The sequence below is a fragment of the Pleurodeles waltl genome, chromosome 1_2 (genome assembly GCF_031143425.1).
Source record: "Pleurodeles waltl isolate 20211129_DDA chromosome 1_2, aPleWal1.hap1.20221129, whole genome shotgun sequence".
In the NCBI taxonomy this organism is placed as follows: domain Eukaryota; kingdom Metazoa; phylum Chordata; class Amphibia; order Caudata; family Salamandridae; genus Pleurodeles; species Pleurodeles waltl.
This window is the reverse complement of record NC_090437.1, coordinates 40,686,027-40,704,279: the sequence shown is the minus strand read 5'-3', so window position 1 is coordinate 40,704,279 and position 18,253 is coordinate 40,686,027. Positions and strand designations below refer to the sequence as shown.

Below are 18,253 nucleotides of genomic sequence, written 5' to 3'. Positions count from 1 at the left end.
TTCCAAAAGCTGATGAGCTCATAGACAAATTAGGTGCTGCCAAATTCTTAAGTACCTTTGACTTGACAGCAGGGTACTGGCAAATAAAAATGGCACCTGGAGCAAAAGAGAAAACAGCATTCTCCACACCTGATGGGCATTATCAGTTTACTGTTATGCCCTTTGGTTTAAAGAATGCCCCTGCCACCTTCCAAAGGTTGGTGAATCAAGTCCTTGCTGGCTTGGAGTCCTTTAGCACAGCTTATCTTGATGATATTGCTGTCTTTAGCTCCACCTGGCAGGATCACCTGGTCCACCTGAAGAAGGTTTTGAAGGCTCTGCAATCTGCAGGCCTCTCTATCAAGGCATCCAAATGCCAGATAGGGCAGGGAACTGTGGTTTACTTGGGACACCTTGTAGGTGGAGGCCAAGTTCAGCCACTCCAACCCAAGATCCAGACTATTCTGGACTGGGTAGCTCCAAAAACCCAGACTCAAGTCAGGGCATTCCTTGGCTTGACTGGGTATTACAGGAGGTTTGTGAAGGGATATGGATCCATTGTGACAGCCCTCACTGAACTCACCTCCAAGAAAATGCCCAAGAAAGTGAACTGGACTGTGGAATGCCAACAGGCCTTTGACACCCTGAAACAGGCAATGTGCTCAGCACCAGTTCTAAAAGCTCCAGATTATTCTAAGCAGTTCATTGTGCAGACAGATGCCTCTGAACATGGGATAGGGGCAGTTTTGTCCCAAACAAATGATGATGGCCTTGACCAGCCTGTTGCTTTCATTAGCAGGAGGTTACTCCCCAGGGAGCAGCGTTGGAGTGCCATTGAGAGGGAGGCCTTTGCTGTGGTTTGGTCCCTGAAGAAGCTGAGACCATACCTCTTTGGGACTCACTTCCTAGTTCAAACTGACCACAGACCTCTCAAATGGCTGATGCAAATGAAAGGTGAAAATCCAAAACTGTTGAGGTGGTCCATCTCCCTACAGGGAATGGACTTTATAGTGGAACACAGACCTGGGACTGCCCATGCCAATGCAGATGGCCTTTCCAGGTTCTTCCACTTAGAAAATGAAGACTCTCTTGGGAAAGGTTAGTCTCATCCTCTTTCGTTTGGGGGGGGGGGTTGTGTAAGGAAATGCCTCCTTGGCATGGTTGCCCCCTGACTTTTTGCCTTTGCTGATGCTATGTTTACAATTGAAAGTGTGCTGAAGCCTGCTAACCAGGCCCCAGCACCAGTGTTCTTTCCCTAACCTGTACTTTTGTATCCACAATTGGCAGACCCTGGCATCCAGATAAGTCCCTTGTAACTGGTACTTCTAGTACCAAGGGCCCTGATGCCAAGGAAGGTCTCTAAGGGCTGCAGCATGTCTTATGCCACCCTGGAGACCTCTCACTCAGCACAGACACCCTGCTTGCCAGCTTGTGTGTGCTAGTGAGGACAAAACGAGTAAGTCGACATGGCACTCCCCTCAGGGTGCCATGCCAGCCTCTCACTGCCTATGCAGTATAGGTAAGACACCCCTCTAGCAGGCCTTACAGCCCTAAGGCAGGGTGCACTATACCATAGGTGAGGGTACCAGTGCATGAGCATGGTACCCCTACAGTGTCTAAACAAAACCTTAGACATTGTAAGTGCAGGGTAGCCATAAGAGTATATGGTCTGGGAGTTTGTCAAACACGAACTCCACAGCACCATAATGGCTACACTGAAAACCGGGAAGTTTGGTATCAAACTTCTCAGCACAATAAATGCACACTGATGCCAGTGTACATTTTATTGTAAAATACACCCCAGAGGGCACCTTAGAGGTGCCCCCTGAAACTTAACCGACTATCTGTGTAGGCTGACTAGTTTTAGCAGCCTGCCACAAACCGAGACATGTTGCTGGCCCCATGGGGAGAGTGCCTTTGTCACTCTGAGGCCAGTAACAAAGCCTGCACTGGGTGGAGATGCTAACACCTCCCCCAGGCAGGAATTGTCACACCTGGCGGTGAGCCTCAAAGGCTCACCTCCTTTGTGCCAACCCAGCAGGACACTCCAGCTAGTGGAGTTGCCCGCCCCCTCCGGCCAGGCCCCACTTTTGGCGGCAAGGCCGGAGAAAATAATGAGAAAAACAAGGAGGAGTCACTGGCCAGTCAGGACAGCCCCTAAGGTGTCCTGAGCTGAGGTGACTCTGACTTTTAGAAATCCTCCATCTTGCAGATGGAGGATTCCCCCAATAGGGTTAGGATTGTGACCCCCTCCCCTTGGGAGGAGGCACAAAGAGGGTGTACCCACCCTCAGGGCTAGTAGCCATTGACTACTAACCCCCCAGACCTAAACACGCCCTTAAATTTAGTATTTAAGGGCTACCCTGAACCCTAGAAAATTAGATTCCTGCAACTACAAGAAGAAGGACTGCCCAGCTGAAAACCCCTGCAGCGGAAGACCAGAAGACGACAACTGCCTTGGCTCCAGAAACTCACCGGCCTGTCTCCTGCCTTCCAAAGATCCTGCTCCAGCGACGCCTTCCGAAGGGACCAGCGACCTCGACATCCTCTGAGGACTGCCCCTGCTTCGAAAAGACAAGAAACTCCCGAGGACAGCGGACCTGCTCCAAGAAAGGCTGCAACTTTGTTTCCAGCAGCTTTAAAGAACCCTCCAAGCTCCCCGCAAGAAGCGTGAGACTTGCAACACTGCACCCGGCGACCCCGACTCGGCTGGTGGAGACCCGACACCTCAGGAGGGACACCAGGACTACTCTGATACTGTGAGTACCAAAACCTGCCCCCCCTGAGCCCCCACAGCGCCGCCTGCAGAGGGAATCCCGAGGCTTCCCCTGACCGCGACTCTTTGAATCCAAAGTCCCGACGCCTGGGAGAGACCCTGCACCCGCAGCCCCCAGGACCTGAAGGACCGGACTTTCACTGGAGAAGTGACCCCCAGGAGTCCCTCTCCCTTGCCCAAGTGGAGGTTTCCCCGAGGAACCCCCCCCTTGCCTGCCTGCAGCGCTGAAGAGATCCCGAGATCTCTCATAGACTAACATTGCGAACCCGACGCCTGTTTCGACACTGCACCCGGCCGCCCCCGCGCTGCTGAGGGTGAAATTTCTGTGTGGACTTGTGTCCCCCCCGGTGCCCTACAAAACCCCCCTGGTCTGCCCTCCGAAGACGCGGGTACTTACCTGCAAGCAGACCGGAACCGGGGCACCCCCTTCTCTCCATTCTAGCCTATGTGTTTTGGGCACCACTTTGAACTCTGCACCTGACCGGCCCTGAGCTGCTGGTGTGGTGACTTTGGGGTTGCTCTGAACCCCCAACGGTGGGCTACCTTGGACCAAGAACTGAGCCCTGTAAGTGTCTTACTTACCTGGTTAACCTAACAAATACTTACCTCCCCTAGGAACTGTGAAAATTGCACTAAGTGTCCACTTTTAAAACAGCTATTTGTGAATAACTTGAAAAGTATACATGCAATTTTGATGATTTGAAGTTCCTAAAGTACTTACCTGCAATACCTTTCGAATGAGATATTACATGTAGAATTTGAACCTGTGGTTCTTAAAATAAACTAAGAAAATATATTTTTCTATACAAAACCTATTGGCTGGATTTGTCTCTGAGTGTGTGTACCTCATTTATTGTCTATGTGTATGTACAACAAATGCTTAACACTACTCCTTGGATAAGCCTACTGCTCGACCACACTACCACAAAATAGAGCATTAGTATTATCTATTTTTACCACTATTTTACCTCTAAGGGGAACCCTTGGACTCTGTGCATGCTATTCCTTACTTTGAAATAGCACATACAGAGCCAACTTCCTACACTATGCATGAGGACATCATGCCTAGGAGCTGTAGTATTGTTCTTGCTTGTATTGTTTGATTTGGAGACATGTGTTGAATGACTCTGTTGAAATTGTGAATTCTTTGTGGAGTTGGCGTTGCTACTCCTTTTGTCGTGTCTATTATGGCTCCTAGATATTGCTGTACTTTGCTTGGCTGAATGTTGGATTTTGCAAAGTTGACGGTGAACCCTAGTTTGTAGAGGGTTTGTATGACTTGATTTGTGTGGTTTGAGCATTGTGTGAGCGAACTGGTTTTGATTAGCCAGTCGTCTAGATACGGGAATACATGTATTTGCTGCCTTCTGATGTGTGCAGCGACTACTGCTAGGCATTTTGTGAATACCCTTGGAGCGGTTGTTAAACCGAAAGGCAATACTTTGAATTGGTAATGTATTCCTTTGAATACAAACCTTAGATATTTTCTGTGTGATTGATGTATTGGTATATGGAAATATGCGTCTTTGAGGTCTAGGGTTGTCATGTAGTTGTGTTTTTTGAGCAATGGTAACACTTCTTGTAGTGTGACCATGTGAAAGTGGTCTGATTTGATGAATGTGTTTACTACTCTGAGGTCCAGAATTGGTCTCAGTGTTTTGTCCTTTTTTGGTATCAAGAAGTACAGTGAATAAACTCCTGTGTTTATTTGTGTGCTTGGTACTAATTCTATTGCATTTTTTTGCAGTAGTGCTTGAACTTCTATCTCTAGAAGCTGTGAATGGTGTTTTGATAAATTTTGTGATTTTGGTGGTATGTCTGGTGGGAATTGCAGGAATTCTATGCAATAACCATGTTGGATAATTGCTAGGACCCATGTGTCTGTAGTTATTTCCTCCCATGCTTCGTAATATTGACCTATCCTTCCCCCCACTGGTGTTGTGTGGGGGGGGTGAGTGACGTGTGAGTCACTGCTTGTTGGTAGTGGTTTTGGGGCTTTGAAATCTTCCTCTATTCCTAGGGAATTGCCCTCCTCTATACTGGCCCCGAAAGCCTCCCCTGTACTGTCCCTGGTAGGTGGACGGTGCGGACTGTGAGGTACTGGCTTGTGTGGCCTGACCCCGAAACCCTCCTCTAAAAGGTGTTTTGCGGAAGGTGGTATAAGATCCTCTGCTCTGCGGGGAGTAGAGTGCGCCCATGGCCTTGGCAGTGTCAGTGTCCTTTTTGAGCTTTTCTATGGCTGTGTCGACCTCCGGACCGAACAGCATTTTTTCGTTTACTGGCATGTTAAGTACTGCCTGCTGAATTTCCGGCTTGAATCCAGACGTTCTGAGCCATGCGTGCCTACGGATGGTAACCGACGTATTAATGGTCCTTGCGGCTGTGTCTGCTGCATCCATAGAGGAGCGTATTTGATTGTTGGAAATGTTTTGACCCTCTTCAACAACCTGTTTTGCTCTTTTTTGTAGATCTTTTGGGAGATGTTCAATGAGATGCTGCATCTCATCCCAGTGGGCTCTGTCGTATCGCGCTAGCAGCGCTTGTGAGTTTGCGATGCGCCACTGGTTTGCTGCCTGGACAGCGACCCTCTTCCCGGCTGCATCAAACTTTCTGCTTTCTTTATCTGGGGGAGGTGCATCCCCAGAAGTGTGTGAATTTGCCCGTTTTCTGGCAGCCCCTACCACCACAGAATCTGGTGGCAGCTGAGAGGTGATGAATACAGGGTCCGTAGGAGGCGCCTTATACTTTTTGTCCACTCTAGGCGTTACTGCCCTGCTTTTGACTGGCTCTTTGAAGATCTCCTTTGCATGGCGAAGCATGCCTGGGAGCATAGGCAGGCTTTGGTAGGAGCTGTGGGTGGAGGAGAGGGTGTTAAATAAAAAGTCATCCTCTACTTGTTCAGAGTGTAGTTCCACATTATGGAACTGAGCTGCTCTAGCCACCACTTGTGAATAGGCTGTGCTGTCCTCAGGTGGTGATGGCCTAGTTGGGTATGTGTCTGGGCTGTTATCAGACACTGGTGCATCGTACAAGTCCCACGCGTCTTGATCTTGGTCGTCGTGGCTCATGGCGGTGTGAGCTGGCGAATGTGACGGGGTGTAAGTTGGTGAAGCCGGAGTTACAGGTGGAGGCGAGGGAGGAGGTGTTACCGTCTTTGCTGTTTGTTGCTGAGGAGCCTCTCGTGCTACAAACTGAAGTGTTCTCTTTCTTTTGACAGGTGGAAGGGTACTGATCTTCCCTGTCCCCTGCTGAATAAAGATACGCTTCTGCGTGTGATCCACTTCAGTGGATTGCAGTTCCTGTTCGAATCTGTGTCTTTTCATTTGTGAAGACATAGAAAGTTCTTCAGTATAGGAGCCAGAAACTGGGTCTGTTGGTGCTTTTTTCGGCTCCGAAAACCCTGTTGTTTGTTTTTTCGGCTCCGAGGTAACCTTCCTCTTCTTTTGTGCCGAAAAATCTTGGCCTCTATGATCTTCGGCGCCACTGTCTCGGCGTCGATCCGTGTCGACACCGAACTCTCGGTGTCGATGCTTCTCTTTAGCACTCTCTCGGTCCCGAGGAGGCTGCGTGCCGGTGTCTCGACCGGAGTCGGACGATCTCGACACTGAATGGGCCTTTTTCGGTGCCGATTGTTGGTCACTGTGAATTTGGGTTGAGCCATGGCCGGTTGGCAGTGGCGTCCCCTGGGCCTTTTTGCCTTTTTTAATTTCTGATCTCGACGTCTTACTCACTGTTTTTGTATGGTCGAGTTCGTCGGAGTCTGAATCCTGGATGGAAAAGGATTCCTCCTGTTCCTCTTCTGTCTCGAACTGTCGATGCTCTTTTGGCGTGGACACCATCTGCAGTCTTCTCGCTCGACGGTCGCGCAGAGTTTTTCGGGACCGGAACGCCCGACAGGCCTCACAGGATTCTTCGCTGTGCTCGGGTGACAGGCACAGGTTACAGACCGAGTGTTGGTCCGTATAAGGATATTTGTTGTGGCATTCAGGGCAGAATCGAAACGGGGTCCGTTCCATCGGCGTTGTTCTCCACGCGGTCGGGCCGACTAGGCCCCGACGGTGTGCCGAAATCTACCCCGAAGGGCACCGAAGCGCTTCGATGTTCAACGCGTTGTCGTATGTGTTTATCTCGAACCGGATCGCAACGATACCGTCGAAAATCTTCCGTTTTCAGCTATCTTTCCGTTCCGAAACTCGGAGCGACAGGAACACGTCCGAACCCGATGGCGGAAAGAAAACAATCGAAGATGGAGTCGACGCCCATGCGCAATGAGCACAGAAGGAGGAGCCACTCGGTCCAGTGACTCGAAAACACTTCTTCGAAGAAAAACAACTTGTAACACTCCGACCCAACACCAGATGGCGAGCTAATGCAGACCATGTGTATCTACAGCGACAGATGCCATCGAACATAAGCTTTATTAATTATATCCAGACTTAAAAATTAGTTGCAAGAGTCATACCTGCAATGGCAGCGTTTATGTGAAGTTCAGACCTAATTAATGTGTTAAATGTTTGTTGTTTCTCACAATACATTATTTTTGCAAGAAACGACTGCAAAAGCAGCTGTTGATTAAGTACAGAGAAACTGAGTTGTAAAGTAACTCGGGCAGCACAACATAATACAAACATTGTTATGATATTACTATTATTCAAGGCAAAAAAAGATAATGGACAACTTCACTCCTTGCTAAGTTGTAATAGCTAATTTAAAAAAAGCAAATTATACCTTTTTCGACAGCACGAACAGATGAGGATAACTTTTCATGCTTCTTTACTGAACCTGTATATAGTCAAAGTACATTTTGATTAAAGATCAGCAGATATTAGATACAATTTTTAAAGTCAAAAGGTAGGGGGGAAAAGTACAATTAACATGACGCTTACCCACACACAAACCAGAGCCTGCTCAACGTGGACAACTGTTTCACAGTTCTGAGAAATAATTACTAAAATTAATTTCCAAGACCAAAGATAAATAATTTCCTAGAGCAATCTAAGGATTTTAAAGAGCATAGGCAAAAACTCTCCATTTGTCTCTTAAAGAGACCCTTTTTGAAAAAGGGGCAAAAATAAACTGGCAGCCAAATAAAAAAAATGTGTATCATAAATAAGATGTAGTGATTCACGACTGTGGAAATCAGTATAAGTATCCATAAAAGTAAAGAGTACCTGCATAGGATTCTGATGCAGAACTTCCACTTCTATCAAACACAATTGGAGAAATAGATCTAGCCCTTTTCCTTTCCTTCTTTTTCTGATCTAGAAAATGTGAAAAGATAATTTAAATGCTTCACTTTGAACAAAGTACGTTGGGTGTTTAGATTACCCAGACCCGCTCCAGATTCTTGCTGCTACTCCTTTCAGCTACCCAGGGCTTTAAACTAACATGGTCTACTCCCACCATAACCCAGTTATGTAGCAATAAGGCTAAAAAACACAGAGTTGGAAAAAAAAACACACCCATTAGAATATGCTGCATGTTAAATCGGATTTTTTTTGCTGGTGATCACCTGACAAATCCTTTCACCTCAATATATTCTCAACCATACTTAAAAGAAAGGTGTCAAATGTACAGTCAATCAAGGGTCAGAACACGATATACCTCTTCAGAGCAAGTTTTCTAGCGGTTTTAATTGTCCAGTTACAAGAAATCTGCTATGGTTCTGACCCATCAAGCCTCAGCATTCCTCATATAGAGATCATTTGGGGACATGTCGATAGGTCAACACCAGGTCCAACTGACTGGATGCAATGATCTTTGACCAGCATACTGAATACAACTACATGTTGCAAAGAACCCTACAAAGCTATCTTAAGGAAGTGAGGTGTCCATTTAACAGATCTATGACATTTTAAATCCAATTCAGTGCTTAGTAGTACACCAAACACAAAATTTCCAGATCCTTCAGGAAAAACTTTGATACACAACACCTAGCAGTAACTATTTTTTTAGGTTGGGTCACAAAAGTAACAGTACACATTTGCCTGCAACAAAACATGTTTATTGCATAAACTTGGTAAAGATAAAAGTGGGCGCTTGTCCAAAATTAAATTCTTTTATTTAAAAGAAGTGTTGTGTCGTAACTACCAGGAGAACAAAATGACATGGCAGAGGGCAAAAACTACAATGCAGGGTTTCTAAACACAAAAGACAGATTCTATTGGCCACGGTTTGTGCTGCATGGTTTCTTACAGTTGGATGTTTGAAACATTTGACGACCACAACAGCATTTTAGTCTGTTTTAAACTAGATCTATCTACAATTTTCTAGCTGTTATCTCATTCACTGTTTTCCTTTGTGTTCACTGCAGCTGAAAATTTCCAACCAAAAGTGCATCCTTTAAATTTAATTAATCTACACTCTCAAAATGGCAATTCTAGCTCAGAGGACAATCTTGCAAAACATATGCACATTGGAAGTGTGGGAATGTAGACGAAGTAAGAAATCCAGAACATCGATAACTATAAAAATAAAGAGCACTAGAGAAACACTAAAAACTGTCCTTCGCATCTACTGTGTGTGTGTGTGGGCACCACACCTATTTAAACTCACTTTTTGTCCCCTTCCTTAAAAGCTTCAAATTTCAACAAACAAATTGAAGGATGTTTTAAAACTTACCAGGGTTATACCAGGGTAATTTAATATACTCAATGATTACAGTCATGCTCAAATAAGAACAGGTGAGATTGAGCTCCATTCCTCTATATACTATAGCCAGTATACTTGCATAAATGACAAAATGACAATTCTTGGTTCAGACACAATTGATTGAATAGCTACGGGAACAATTTCATGCAAAGCACACACAGTTCATCTGAAATTTGAACCTTAGGACTGATGAAGTGAGTAAGCGAAATATGGAAGAAACCTACATAGTTCAGCTGATTAAATCAGGACCAGAGATTCCTGGACTATACATTAATCAAATTGGTTTTAAAAATGATTTATCTAGTTTTTCACTTCCATTCAGGCTTGCATGTAAATGCACAAACTATCTGAATCCAAGAGGCACAAGCATTAAACCCCCAGGTACCATGTCCAAGAGGTGAAAAATGTTTTAAAATGGCTGTCTTCTAAAGTACCACTGCAGTATTCGCTACAAAAGCAACAAGAGGAGGACAGGGATGAGGAATTCCTATCACCCGACACATATTGTTTGGGGTCAAGGGTAACACGTTTTCATGTTTATTTTGCCCTTAGGACAAGTAGGCCCAACCCCCTGCAGCACAAACCCTTTCGCTGCCAGTTTACAGAGAAGGGAACTGTCTGCAGTTGAGGTAATACGAGTGCCCACATCTTAATGCTGTTCAAACTTATATTTATGGTTCATTAATAAAAAGCCTTCATTATTAAGGTGAGCGCTGAAATAAATGTTTTAAGGTCATACTGCACTACTGACAGTGGTTCCAGTTAAAAAAAAAAAAAAAAAAGTGTACCCCTGTTTTGAAAATATGAGGCTAAGTATAATGCTCCCAAATGCTCTCTGGTTAGATATAAAGGTTTGCAGAAGCTTGTAAGCAAGAGTGATGATTCTTTGCTTTCAAAACAAAATGTTCAGAAAAAAATGAAAGTAGAAATAAAAGGTTTAGGTGGTATTTCTTTGAAGAACCATTTAGTAAAATTTATTGATGCATGCTAGAATTTCCCAAAAATATTCCCTTAGGAAAATCAGTGTAGCCAGTTTCAACAAGATTATGGGAAGCATGAAAATAAACAAGCACTTATAAAGCCAGCTGATCCAACATTTCTTGTAAGTCTTTTAGTTTCGTCAATGAGTGTCTTGTGTTGACATGGTTTTTGTTTTCTATTGTTGTGGGAGCTGCCAGGCCCGCACAATTGTAACAAGCACTGGCAAAAAGAAGAAAAAAATGTTTGGCCTCAAAAGGCACACATTGCCACCAGTGATGTAAGAAAAGGCCCCACAGCCCACCTCAGCACAGTAGCTGCCCTAAGTGAGTCTGGATTTTTTGGGGGGTCTTGTGTCGGGGGGGGAGAAAAGGAAGGACCTCGATGTTGTTTGCTGGGGAGCCCCCTCCAGTTTTGTTACGCCACTGTAGTTCCTGGCACTGAACAAAACTACTTTGTGTGCCAATATGCTCCTTGTGGAAGATCAGAATGTGATCAGTCACAGTAAAGCCAGCTGAGAGAGAGAAATAGAAGTTTTTATTAAACAAAATATCTTTGTTAACGACAGACCTAATTAGGGACCCAATTTTTAAAGAAAGTCACAAAAATGCACCCATGGTATAGGTCTTTGAATTAGTGGCTTTCATGAACTCACAAGAACAGAAGTAAACTAGGAAACTGTACTTCTTGGAAGTATTTGTGAACTGTATTTTAGCATGAGCAAATATGCATGTGTAGATTTGCTCATGTGAAAATATATTGAGTGCTTACAAGTTCACTTTCCCTCCAACCGCTTTTCCCCACCCAACCTTGGAAGGATTTCTACTTCTGCCATTGTCAGGAGTACACTTCCAACCTTTCTACCTTTCTCATTATGGGAAAAGATTAGAGAAGAGCTGGTGAAAATCCTTAAAACATGCATGTTAGTAGATTTTCAGACTAAAAGGCATTCCAGCCCTGGAACTATTGCTTACTGCTTCCTCCAGCCCCAATATGTAGATCTGTGGAAAGGTGGCAAAATAAGGAAATTGCTATAGTAGGGATTGAAAACGCAAGTATTCAGGCCCTATTATAGTAGTAGCCCTGGCATAATCAGAGAGGCTATTATCAGAGCTCTTACATAATGAGATTGCTGCCACAATTTGCCGCCGTGCTACATAGCACCAAAGGGACAAGTAGATTTTTTTTACAGGACAAGTAGATTTCAGAAGCAACCTGTCCCATGGACAATTAGATATTTTAATAAATTACACACCCCTGGGAGGAAGAAGCTAACATATTAAGGTAATTTTCCTAACTACAGGCACCACACACACACAGTAGGGCTAGACACAAATGGGATCCTTAAACCACAGCCAGTGATTTAATTGAAGCAGAAAGTCTTTCTAAGGCAGACTAGAACAATTTGGCTAAGGCGACAAAACAATGCAAACTGCTACATCAACTGGATAACTACACTGATGAACAAGAGTAAGACTGGAATATAACGGGCAGTGCACAATTCACTTAACAAAAACATCATCCTCTTAGTGCCAAGTGGTTTCCTACCAAGCACATTCAATTTGCAGCAGATTAGGAAGACACAAGACAAAAGGTGAATAAACTCTCCAAGATGGAATCAACTTCACTCTTAAGAATGATGGAATTTCCTATCTGTAACTCCAGTGGGAATACCAGCTCACCTAAGTTACCTTTTAACTTTGCACGTGTTTCATGTGATGTGCAGAGCTAGAGCAGCATTAAGATAGTATATCTGGCCTAAAGTAATACTACCGAATATATTACAATATATTACAGCAGTGATTTGTAAGCTTTTCAATTCTCTGGCCCCTCACAGAATCACTATTAATGTGTAGACCTCTAAGAAATGTCTATGGTTTGAATGTCAAAAGCACACAAAACTTTAAGAGCAAGTATATGTTAAACAAAAACACATATTTATAAAAACTGAAATGTAAAGGTACAGTTGAAGCTTTTCAAAATGTGTTTTTCTCACTGATGAAAAGGCATTTTCTGCTAAACTCTAGTATATCGATTTGTCTTTTTTTGGCTCCTTTGGCATCCTTTGTCAGTGCATTCCAGTTTTTCCAATTAAGGCCACCAATGCTTCCATGAATCAAAGTAAGGATACCAATTTAATTTTTAGCATCAAATTTCTACACACATGGAGTTTTAAAATGTTCAATTTTGCTTTATGTAATTTTTTATCAATTTGCTAATATTTAATTTTCTAGACAGTTGTGGGCCCCAAGTAGCCGTTGCGTACCTCCAGGGGTCAATACACTGCAAGTTAAGAACTGCTGTTCTAGTGTTTGCAGCAAAGACAAATCCAACCAAATAAAATGTAATTCTTGGGATTCACAATAAACACTTATAGTACCATTCTTCCTGAAAAACAGGGCATTAAAGTAGAAAAGGCCAGTTTTGTGTGGAATCAAACGCTCCCCAAATCTAGTCATCTAACTTCTTGTCATCTTCAAACCATTCAATGGGGCCACTACTTTACAACAACAAAAAAAGCATTCTGAATTGCAGGAAAAAAACTATCCTACAACAATAGTTAAGGATGTACACAGGAAGCTGCAACAGTGCTAGTCCACACGAAGGCACAGACAGCAAAGCAATTTTCAAACAGTGGACCTGATCACAGACAGGCAACAAAAGTTATGGATTTTGGGAGGGGGTAGGGGGGTGAGAACAATAAATGTGGCTCCAGAGAGATAAATATTACACAAAGTTTCGGATCTGCTAGAAGAATTGTTTGTAGTAATATGCTTAATCAAAGACTAGCAAGACTATGTAGTATTTTACTCAGAATGGATGTTTTGGTTGATAGCTAAAAGGCAACCATTTTAAAAGAGCAGGATCCTGGCAAAACAATTTTTCCTTTGCTATCAGGAGTGTCATATCGTTGTTATTTTTTGAGGTATGTGAACATAGTGGTCCACTTGTAATTCCAGGCATGTAATGGATAAGTGGTGGATGTTTTATTAAAAACATTTAAGTTATTGATGTAAATGTGGAATCCAGGCAAACACATTTTGTGCATCCACTCTCAAACTTATCTTGGAATTATTGGGACAAACTGCTGTCACTCTACAGTTCATGTTCATTCCTTTTTTTGGGGGGTGTTGTTTTTTTCTAACTGATTAGCCTTGAGTTTTCCCCCAGTCAATTCAAGCATGAGTTTCACTCTTGCTACTCTACCTTTTTTATGGTCTGGCTTGACACTGCGGCTGTCGCCAAACAATTCGGTGTGCATCACTAGAGAAGTGCTTTGGCTTCGCCCAAAGTCTGGTGCCAGGAATACAAGTTTTGAATGGACAGAAGTTGTGTGCTTTCACAAAAATAGTGCTTGCCTTCCACTGCAGCTGTGATCATTTTATTTATCCAGCTGGTTGAGAATGAACTGCTAGGGACACACCACTCTAATGCTGTAAAGTGTCTTAGATAACTAGATAATTTATTTGCCTTTCTCTGGCAGCGGCACAGATGAGAGGGCAGTCATTAACCTCAATGCATTGTTAGGTCAGCGTAACTGTCACCTGTTTAACCTATACAAGTATTATTATACAGTTCTTTGCTTCCACACATACATATTCATTCCCATGCTTATTACTTGTGATGCTTTACATTACCATAAAATATTCCTTTAAAGCCAGGCCTACTGGTATTGCCAATGTTTGCTTACTTTTCTGTTCATCATCACAGAATATGGGTATTTCAAATCATTTACACAAAAGGGGATGGAGAATACAGTTACCCTCCCCAGCAATAAAGAGGTACAGATTTATTCCAAGTCTTCACACAGGTTAATAGCAAAACAAATGTTGGAGACGGATTGCCTCCCTGATACTGGGCATCAAACCTCTGGGAGTCAGCATACTTAAAACCCTTTGTCTTAACGAAGGAGGAGCCGTTTTAGGTCGAGCCTAAGCAGCATGCATGCGCTGTCTGCAAAACATGCTGTATTCAGTTGAACAACTTTGATCCAGCGTGCTGCTTACCATCGGTTGAGTGCAGTGTTGCTCTTATTTGCTGCCTCCTAACTGGTTTGCAAAGCAGACTCATCACTTCCGTTCTTGGCTGAGGAGCACTGGCCAAGTGCAGTTTCTTTACACTTACACTTTGAATTGTTTATCGTTATTTGTGGGAACTCTTTTTGTATTATTTCCTGCCTCTGCTCATGTTCTTTTGGTGCTTTTTGGCATTTACAGTTGTAGCCTAGGGGACCCAGGTGAGTAACGAGTGACGCGGCGCTGCATTTGAGTGAAAATAATCTATTCCAGTGGGTCTTGCATATTGTTGGAGACCATCCCTGGGGTTGGAACTGCCACAGTCCAATGGCTGGTGCGCACTGCCACAGTCCAAATAACACCGCGCGCACTTCAATTCACTGAGTGGTCAGAGTTTGGATTTGTAGGTCTGTGTTCCTTTTTCGGTAAGCTGAGGACCATGTCGGACGGGATCCCTTCTGCTTTGAAACTCCCCCCCCACCTCTGCCCATTGATCTAAGACTGGGCAGAGACGAACCTTGACAGTTTCAGCGGCCTGGAGTTTCACTCACTGGATGTGACGCTTGCACTTTGTGTGTTCCTGACCATAAAAAGTTGGGAATCGTGTAAGCTGGCATGAACTTTCCATTACCAATGCTTCTTATTAGTAAGGAGTTTATGATATGGTCTCCCCTCACGGCCCCCTACATGTCGGGATTAACAGCCTTCCACTTCACGTTTGTTGAAGTCAGTTATTTTTTCTCTTCAAACACAGTATTCCCAACTAAAACTAATGTATCACTTCCCAAAGTACGGCCACCATGATGGAAATCCACAAGCCCTTCATTATTTTGTAAAGGGAGACCCAGCCATCCTTTCTGACCCTGCCCTTTACACAAAGCGTGCAGCAAACACTTTCAGTGTAGCCTCAGTGGGATGGAAGGCTTAATAAAAGGTGTCCGCCAGCTCTTTCTTTCTAACTGCATCAACAGATGGTAAAAACAAGTTTTAAATCTACTCGAGTACGTAGAGGCTGTGTGTATAGCAATGCCTTTGGCTACGACTGTCACAAGACATGTATTGTTTATTTCTCTTAACACATGCATCCCTCTGTTTTATCCGGGCAGCATTTGTACATGAGTTTTTCAAACATTAATATTTGTGGAGAAAGCTGACTTTGTATCCCACGTGCTTTAAATGACATTTTTACTTTTCATACTGCCATTAAATATTATATTGTTAACATTCCAGCGTCTTTAATTCCACGTCAATATTGTTTGGTGTCACATTAATTTAAGTGTCTGATACTTTGAAACTACATTTTTAATTTACCCTTACCAGTGCGTGGAAATAATTGCTAGGCACATTGTTTAAAAAAGTCTGGCATCCCGAACCCCACTAAGACTGGATTGAAATATTGTATTGTAATAGTATTTATATATCCATAATCTTGTTGAAGGACGCATGCACTACAAGCATAACCTGAGAAGCGTAATGAATGAGAGCAAAGCCTCGACTGTCCATCTTCTTGCTCTTAAGCCCATTGAAGAAAAAAAAATGAAAAAATATTATTGCTAGCTATAATTTCCTGAAAGGAAAGACAAGCCACAGCCTCAATATTGTAGGACCTATTGTAGATTTGAGACTCCACAATGTACTGAATATATATATATATATATATATATATATATATATATATATATATATATATATATATCATAATTGAGAGACTTTTTTTGACCACACGTGCATGCTGGAGGCAAACAGTAAACGCCAACTGCAGCTAAATTTGAGAAGATGTGTAGGTTGTGTGCACATAGACTAGCAACAATCCGTGTTTTGTACCTGGCACATGTTGATGTAATGATGAAAGGCAAATGTTGTATTGCATACGAAAGAGAGACTACAGGAAAAAAAAAAAAAAATAGTACACAATATAACGTTTCTATAAACAAACATAGGAAATCGATGAAAAAGGATGCAGGACCTTCCCTGGGTTGGTGTAATGATACAAAGGGGCTTTACTGGTGTCACTTCACACAATTCAGAATGCACAACCCAGAATGCACAGAAACTATATGACTAGACTACTTCTGAAACTTATTACCAAATATGCTGATATGCAAATATATCGTTTTGCTTTGGGTTTAGTATTCTAATACAGTGGCAGCCATGTTCTAGTGTAAACATCATTCCTTCATGGAAACTTAAAACGTCTTTCACTTCTTATCAGATTAAGAAGTGCTTGCAAACTGGGTAAATTATCTCTGTGACTAAAGGCACACTCAGTGGAGAATGTGAATAGTAATGAGATTTAATCTTCCAAAATGCTGTAACTTTCCTTCCCTGCCTTATTTTTGGCCCTTTATTTTGGTCACTAAAAGCTGCAGCACTTTTGTTGCAGTCAGCTGCATCGCGGGCACTTCTTAGTTGTAGCTTGTGACATACAAGTTGCGGAATCCCATGTGTCCAATCTAGGTGCTATGATGCCACTTTGCTAACTGTGTTACAGTATTGTATTTTAGTGGTCCAATGCAGCAGCAATTCACTGCATAGTTTAATAATATGATCGTTTTTCATAAGAGGTTATTTATGTGTTGAATGGCTAAATTCTTATAAGGTCCAAAAGGCTGGAGACCTATTGGCTATGCCACTGCTTGTTATGATTTAGCTGTCATTGAGGGAGGGAGACGAAAAAGGAAGAAAAAATAAGCCGAAATACAAGAACCCCATGTAGGAACGCGTGACTGACAGCAAAATTAGTAAAAGGTTCGATCATGCAAGATTTAAGCAATAAGAAAGGAAAGGAAGAAACAAACTGGAAGTGGTACAGATTTGGACTGTGCATTATTAACTATGATAATTTCAAAGCACTATATGAACCTATTGATCATCTGTATCATCTGTACTATTAGACCCTTGAATAATAATAAACTCAGAGCTCACGTATTACCTGTTATAACCCATGTAAAGTTATGTTAAGACTCCCTGGTCAGTCACAGAAACGCTCATATGATCACTTGCATTCAAAATAAAACAAGCATTTGTAACGTAATGGGTCTCGCGTTTGCTGGAGTTAGAACTATTAGCATTGTAAACTCCTAACCTGACTTTTCTTGCCACATAAACAGAAAATGAAAAGTAATACAATTTCATATAAGGGAGCCAATTTAAAGCACAACGCCATGAGCGTGGAGGTGACTCACCAGAACAAAAAGACAGGTCTGGTTTCGCCTTTGCATAGTAATAGTAATTAAAAAACCGAGCACGATTGTGCTGTGTAAAACATTGAACAGGCAAAGAAGCGCTAGGATAAACAATAGAATTAAACTGGTAGTGATGAAAAGTGCTTGATTACTGCCCAACGACAGTGCGCTGCCTACGAAATAAAGAGAAAAAGTAGTCCAGAAACCAGACGGAAAACATGGAGCCTCGTATGTTTTCAGTAGTTGGCCGGTGCGCTCGAGGAGGGCTAAACCCTGGAAAAGGCATGACGTATGCATGGCTCTCACTAATGAATTCAACTGAATTTTCAAACGCAAGCCCATGAACCAACTAAAGTGATGGGTGTGACATGGGCGTGGTTAAAAGCCCACAGAAAGATTACAACAGGGACAGAGTGCTTGCGTGCTCGCCCCTAAAAATCGTTGGTAGACTAGTGGAACATAAGTGTTTGCAGTGCTCACTGTCAACAAGAATAAAGCAAGTGGATTCACAGGCCAGAAGGTAATGTAGAAACAGACCATTGTCAAATTAACAAGTACCCACAGTGCCCTCAAGACAACAAAAAAGCCACTTAGAGCAAACTCCAGATTAACTCTCAGACTAACTGTGTAAAGGTGCTCTTATTCTTCAGCCTTACACTGTTTTTATA

The 18,253-nt window shown here is 42.9% G+C and overlaps 1 protein-coding gene across 10 annotated transcripts in view; it reads right to left on the bottom strand.

The window, feature by feature from the left end:
• The window catches only part of YTHDC1 (YTH N6-methyladenosine RNA binding protein C1), a 308,657-nt gene that overhangs the window by 227,754 nt on the left and 62,650 nt on the right, over positions 1–18,253 (bottom strand). For 6 of the 10 annotated variants that reach the window (XM_069235934.1, XM_069235953.1, XM_069235921.1 and 3 more), the window contains 2 exons: positions 7,927–8,016; positions 7,484–7,537 (listed from right to left, as the gene is read on the bottom strand). In XM_069235934.1, the coding sequence (XP_069092035.1) occupies positions 7,484–7,537; positions 7,927–8,016 (144 nt within the window). The remainder of the gene's footprint in view (positions 1–7,483; positions 7,538–7,926; positions 8,017–18,253) is intronic. The other 4 variants (XM_069235943.1, XM_069235969.1, XM_069235984.1 and 1 more) reach the window with 1 other exon arrangement.